Here is a 7,160-nt window from a genome sequence, read left to right on the forward strand (position 1 = left end):
CATCATCCCTCAGGTGTGTGTGGCATGTAAAGGCTTCACTAGGGTAATTAGGGTAAAGTTAGGGTAATTAGGCAAGTCATTGTATAACAGTGGTTTGTTCTGGAGACAATCCAACACTAATATTGCTGAAGGGGCGAATAATATTGAGCTTAACATGGGTCTAAAACTGCTCTTATTCTAGCCGAAATAAAACAAGTAAGACTTTCTCCAGAAGAACAAATATAAGAGGAAACACTGTGAACAACTGCTGAATCTGTTCAACATCATCTGGGAAATATTGAACAAAGAAAAACAAATTCACAGGAGGGCGAATCATCCTGACTTCAGCTCTACATGTTGGTGTGTGTGACGCCGCTCCAGCATCTGGTTTAATTCAGCCGCCGCTGCAGGAGAGCGTTTCATTCATGATGGCTCAGCACAAACACACACACACACACAGCCAAAACCCCATCAAACACACCGCAATTAGCCTGCGCTGCTCCATAATGCTAATGGCCTGTTAGCTGCTGTCCAGATTATTAGCACTGAGCTTTGTTTGCTCTAGTAAAAGCTGTTCTTAACCTCGTTTCACCCTTTAACAGGAACTCAAATGCTGAAGTGTGGGAAATGAATGCATTTACAGCCCTCCTGCAATATTTTCACTACACAAATATGCAGTTGAAGACACAATTATAGGCCCACTGGTGGAATTTAACTACTTTTTTACATATTTCCCATCTAATATTTAACAAAAATATGTTTTTAACATGATAGTTTTCATTACTCATTTCTAATAACTGATTTCTTTTATTATTGCCATGATGACAGCACAAAACATTTATTCATTCATTAATTTTCCTTCGGCTTAGTTCCTTATTTATCAGGGGTTGCCACCGCGGAATGAACCGCCAACTATTCTAGCATTTGTTTTACGCAGCGAATGCCCTTTTAGCTGCAAACCAGTACTGGGAAACACCCATACACACTCATTTACACACTCCTAGGGTCTATCTATCTATCTATCTATCCATCCATCCATCCATCCATCCATCCATCCATCCATCCATCCATCCATCCATCCATCCATCCATCCATCCATCCATCCATCCATCCATCCATCCATCCATCCATCCATCTATGACTGATAGCCCCGCCCTAAATTACTGACAACCCTCACCTAAATGAGTGATAGCCCCGCCCTAAAGGTCTGACAGCCCCGTCCTAAATGACTGATAGTCCCGCCCTGTTTGTCTCTCATGTGTGTGTGTGTGTGTTTCAGGAGCCAGTTCTGTTCTCCGGGACGCTGCGCATGAATCTGGACCCCTTTGAGAGGTACAGTGATGAAGAAGTGTGGAAAGCTCTGGAGCTCTCGCATCTGCAGAAGTTCGTCACCAATCAGGCTGCCAAACTGGAGCTGGAGTGCTCAGAAGGAGGAGAAAACCTCAGGTGACGCTTACGGTTTAAAACACAATAATCAACAGCTTTCCACAGATTGTTTAGATGTTTGGACTAGAAACAAGACTAAAACTTTTTCTTGCAGCGCGGAAACATTCACTCAAACAATGTGTTCAACACGCATGATTCATTTAGACTTTATAAATAAATCATTAAAATCAATCGTTGACTCAAACATCAATACACTATACGTCTTACAATACTGTATGAGATAAACTAATGTGTGTGTGTGTGTGTGTGTGTGTGTGTGTGTGTGTTCAGTGTGGGTCAGAGGCAGCTGGTGTGTTTGGCTCGTGCTCTGCTCAGGAAGACTCGTATCCTGGTTCTGGATGAAGCGACGGCTGCAGTGGATCTGGAGACGGATGATCTGATCCAGAGCACCATCCGTACAGAGTTCCAGGACTGCACTGTGTTCACCATCGCACACAGACTCAACACCATCATGGACTACACCAGGTGCACACACACACACACACACACACACACACACACACTCTTTTCCTATACTCGATATAAAAAGACAGGCACTAAGCTTTTCTTGCACTGTCAGTTGATTCATTCATTCATTTTCTTGTCGGCTTAGTCCCTTTATTAATCCGGGGTCGCCACAGTGGAATGAACCGCCAACTTACTTATTTAGCACTTTTTTTTACGCAGCGAATGCCCTTCCAGCCACAACCCATCTCTGGAAAACATCCTCACACACACACACACACACACACACACACACACACACACACACACACACACACACACACTTACTCACACACATACACTACACAATTTAGCCTACCCAATTCACCTTGACTGCATGTTTGGACTGTGGGGGAAACCGGAGCACCCAGAATATTGAGTAACTCCCCAAAAAGTAACTTGTTGGATTACTTAGTTACTTGTTATGGTAGGCAATGCATTACAATAGTGAGTTACTCCTCAAAAAGTAACTTGTTGGATTACTTAGTTACTTTTTATGGTAGGCAATGCATTACAATACTGAGTTATTTCTCAAAAAGTAACTTGTTGGATTACTTAGTTACTTTTTATGGTAGGCAATGCATTACAATACTGAGTTATTTCTCAAAAAGTAACTTGTTGGATTACTTAGTTACTTTTTATGGAAAGTAATGCGTTACAATACTGAGTTATTTCTCAAAAAGTAACTTGTTGAATTACTTAGTTACTTTTTATGGAAAGTAATGCATTACAATATTTAGTTACTCCTCAAAAAGTAACTTGTTGGATTACTTAGTTACTTTTTATGGTAGGCAATGCATTACAATACTGAGTTACTTCTCAAAAAGTAACTTGTTGGATTACTTAGTTACTTTTTATGGAAAGTAATGCATTACAATATTGAGTTACTCCTCAAAAAGTAACTTGTTGGATTACTTAGTTACTTTTTATGGTAGTTAATGCATTACAATACTGAGTTACTCCTCAAAAAGTAACTTGTTGGATTACTTAGTTACTTTTTATGGAAAGTAATGCGTTACAATATTGAGTTACTCCTCAAAAAGTAACTTGTTGGATTACTTAGTTACTTTTTATGGAAAGTAATGCGTTACAATATTGAGTTACTCCTCAAAAAGTAACTTGTTGGATTACTTAGTTAGTTTTTATGGAAAGTAATGCGTTACAATATTGAGTTACTCCTCAAAAAGTAACTTGTTGGATTACTTAGTTACTTTTTATGGAAAGTAATGCGTTACAATATTGAGTTACTCCTCAAAAAGTAACTTGTTGGATTACTTAGTTACTTTTTATGGAAAGTAATGCGTTACAATATTGAGTTACTCCTCAAAAAGTAACTTGTTGGATTACTTAGTTACTTTTTATAGAAAGTAATGCGTTACAATATAGAGTTACTCCTCAAAAAGTAACTTGTTGGATTACTTAGTTACTTTTTATGGAAAGTAATGCGTTACAATATTGAGTTACTCCTCAAAAAGTAACTTGTTGGATTACTTAGTTACTTTTTATGGTAGTTAATGCATTACAATACTGAGTTACTCCTCAAAAAGTAACTTGTTGGATTACTTAGTTACTTTTTATGGAAAGTAATGCGTTACAATATTGAGTTACTCCTCAAAAAGTAACTTGTTGGATTACTTAGTTACTTTTTATGGAAAGTAATGCGTTACAATATTGAGTTACTCCTCAAAAAGTAACTTGTTGGATTACTTAGTTACTTTTTATGGAAAGTAATGCGTTACAATATTGAGTTACTCCTCAAAAAGTAACTTGTTGGATTACTTAGTTACTTTTTATGGAAAGTAATGCGTTACAATATTGAGTTACTCCTCAAAAAGTAACTTGTTGGATTACTTAGTTACTTTTTATGGAAAGTAATGCGTTACAATATTGAGTTACTCCTAAAAAAGTAACTTGTTGGATTACTTAGTGACTTTTTATAGAAAGTAATGCGTTACAATATTGAGTTATTGCCCAAAAAAGTAACTTGTTGGATTACTTAGTTACTTTTTATGGAAAGTAATGCATTACAATATTGAGTTACTCCTCAAAAAGTAACTTGTTGGATTACTTAGTTACTTTTTATAGAAAGTAATGCGTTACAATATAGAGTTACTCCTCAAAAAGTAACTTGTTGGATTACTTAGTTACTTTTTATGGAAAGTAATGCGTTACAATATTGAGTTACTCCTCAAAAAGTAACTTGTTGGATTACTTAGTTACTTTTTATGGAAAGTAATGTGTTACAATATTGAGTTACTCCTCAAAAAGTAACTTGTTGGATTACTTAGTTACTTTTTATGGAAAGTAATGCGTTACAATATTGAGTTACTCCTAAAAAAGTAACTTGTTGGATTACTTAGTGACTTTTTATAGAAAGTAATGCGTTACAATATTGAGTTATTGCCCAAAAAAGTAACTAGTTGCACTGTGTCGCCACTGTCAGTTGATCAACAGTTAAAATGACAGATTAAAGCTCTTTCCAACAGGGAAAACCAGCAACACTCCAGAATGCATGATTATCTTCTGTCATGGCTTTGCAGTCAATAAATGTAATTAAAATGGAAGTCAATGGAGTTTTTATACATTTTTAAAGCATTTCCCCAAATTATCTGTCAAAATGAGATGTTTCTGCAAAAATCCTCCCATTTGCCAAAACACAGAAAAAGTTGTGGTCAAATTAAGCCTCAAAATCAGCCCGGAGTGGATGAAAACAACCCAACAGCACACAAGGGTCAATAACAATATTGGTCAAAATATATGTATTGCGCTGGAACCATTTAGTGAAGTGTTTGTGTGTGTTGTGTTTGTCAGAGTGCTGGTTCTGGATAAGGGACAGATCGCAGAGTTCGACACTCCCACTAACCTGATGAATCAGAAAGGCCTGTTTTTCGGCATGGCCAAAGACGCGGGACTGGCCTGAGAACAGCCGGAGCGGAGCCGCAGTGCCTTCACAATCACTCAGAGCCAGTCTGTGATTATACACCAGTGTTGGGGAAAGCTACATTTCAAAGTAATGCATTACTACATTGAGTTAGTCCACAAACAAGTCACTAGTTGTGTTACTTACATTACTTGGTTAAATTTATGGTAAGTAATGCATTACAATGGTGTAATGCATTATATTAATATTGAGTTACTCTCCAAAACAAGTTACTAGTTGCGTCAGTTATTGTTTATGAAAAGTAATGCATTTCAATATTGAGTTACTCCCCCAAAAGTAACTAATTGGATTACTTAATTACTTTTTATGGAAATTGATGTGTTACAATATTGAGTTACTCCCCAAACAAGTTACTAGTTGCATTACTTAGTTACTTTTTATAGAAAGTAATGCGTTTCAATAATGAGTTACTTTTCAAGGAAAGTAACTAGTTACATTACTTGTAACTACATTATGTTACATTTATGGTAAGTAATGAGTTACAATATTGAGTTATTCATCATAATAAGTTTCTAGTTGATTTACTTAGTTACTTTTTATGGAAAGTAATGCATCACAATATTGAGTTACTCAACAAAAAGTAACTTGTTGGATTTCTTAGTTACTTTTTATGGAAAGTAATGTGTGACAATATTGAGTTACTCCCTAAAAAACTAACTAGTTACATACTTAGTTAAATTTATGGTAAGTAATGCATTACAATGGTGTAATGCATTACAACTTTGCAGTACAATATTGAGTTACTCTCGAAAACAGGTTACTAGTTGCGTCAGTTACTATTTATGAAAAGTAATGCGCTACAATATTGAGTTAATCCCCAAAAAAGTAACTAGTTGCGTTACTTAGTTATTTTTATGGAAAGTAATGCATTTCAATATTGAGTTACTCCCCCAAAAGTAACTAGTTGGATTACTTAATTACTTTTTATGGAAATTAATGTGTTACAATATTGAGTTACTCCCCAAACAAGTTACTAGTTGCATTATTTAGTTACTTTTTATAGAAAGTAATGCGTTTCAATAATGAGTTACTTTTCAAGGAAAGTAACTAGTTACATTACTTAGTTACATTTATGGTAAGTAATGAGTTACAATATTGAGTTACTCATCAAAATAAGTTTCTAGTTGCTTTACTTAGTTACATTTTTATGGAAAATAATGCATTACAACATTGAGTTACTCCACAAACGAGTTACTAGTAGGGTTATTTAGTTACTTTTTATGGAAAGTAATCCATGACAAAGAGTTACTCCTGCAAAAAAGTAACAAGTTGCATTACTTAGCTACTTTTTATGAAAAGTAATGCGTTACAATATTGAGTTACTCCCCAAAAAAGTAACTAGTTACATTACTTCGCTACATTTATGGCAAGTAATGAGTTACAATATTGAGTTACTCAACAAAACAAGTTTGTAGTTGTGTTATTTAGTTACTTTTTATGAAAAGTAATCCAGAACAATAATGAGTTTTTCTTTATTTTTTTAAAGCTAATTAATTAAACTAAAAAGTAACTCACATTACATTTTTAAAAAGTAACTCAAATATTCTTACTTCCTTTTTAAAAGTAATGCATTACTTTATTTGTGACTTAGAAAAGTCATATCATTATGTAACTCACATTTCATGTAATGCATTACCCCCAACACTGGCTATGACTACAGTGCCACTGTTCCTGGATCAGTCTATTTTTGTACTGTATTATTTAAGTCACTTTTTGAAGTTGTTCAATAGGGAAGATTTTCTGTGTGATTCCTTTTGTAAACCAAATCTGTAAAAAAAACTTGAATTCTCTTGCCAGAATTGGAGTATTGTTGCATTTATTAAAAAAATAAGGTAATACTGGGTTTCTGTGCGTGTTTTCTAAGCTATTTTGCTTTCCATTTGAGTTTTCTTTAAAGGAAACATACATAAATGTGCATGTTTAGCAACCAAAGACTGATATATTGCTTATATAACTGATATTTTAATATGTTTTAAAGTGTAATGAAGTAGTTTTATAATTATATTTTACACTAAATAGGATTGTGTGTATCTTATTTTAATAATATGATTAGTTATAATTGCTCATTAATTCTAAATATAATTTTAAATAACAGTAATAATAATCAGTACAATACTTATTTTTATAATTATATTAATAATTATAGTCATTATTATTATAATTGTATGGTATTTAATTCTGAATGTAGTTTTCATATAACTGTATTTTTAACTGTAGCAGACATAATTATAACTGAATATGTATTTCTGTTATGTTCACATGTATTGCTTTATTCTTGTGAGCATATTTCTACCATAGATTGTTATTTACA

The 7,160-nt window shown here is 34.1% G+C and overlaps 1 protein-coding gene across 33 annotated transcripts in view; it reads left to right on the forward strand.

Moving 5' to 3' along the window:
• Positions 1-6,685, forward strand: part of abcc3 (ATP-binding cassette, sub-family C (CFTR/MRP), member 3) — a 96,559-nt gene extending 89,874 nt beyond the window's left edge. For 12 of the 33 annotated variants that reach the window (XR_015503662.1, XR_015503663.1, XR_015503671.1 and 9 more), the window contains 4 exons: positions 1-13; positions 1,259-1,425; positions 1,696-1,890; positions 4,720-6,685. The exon at positions 1-13 is cut by the window's left edge and continues 146 nt beyond it. Coding sequence is in view for 4 of the 33 variants with exons in the window: in XM_087275518.1 (XP_087131644.1) it covers positions 1-13; positions 1,259-1,425; positions 1,696-1,890; positions 4,720-4,828 (484 nt within the window). In the remaining 29 variants the exon portion in view is untranslated. Of the gene's footprint in view, positions 14-1,258; positions 1,426-1,695; positions 2,303-2,467; positions 3,416-4,281; positions 4,676-4,719 lie in introns of those variants that run through there. The other 21 variants (XR_015503665.1, XR_015503657.1, XR_015503655.1 and 18 more) reach the window with 3 other exon arrangements.
• The last annotated feature ends 475 nt before the right edge of the window (positions 6,686-7,160 follow it).

The sequence above is a fragment of the Danio rerio genome, chromosome 12 (genome assembly GCF_052040795.2).
Source record: "Danio rerio strain M-AB ecotype USA chromosome 12, GRCz13ab, whole genome shotgun sequence".
Lineage (NCBI taxonomy): Eukaryota > Metazoa > Chordata > Actinopteri > Cypriniformes > Danionidae > Danio > Danio rerio.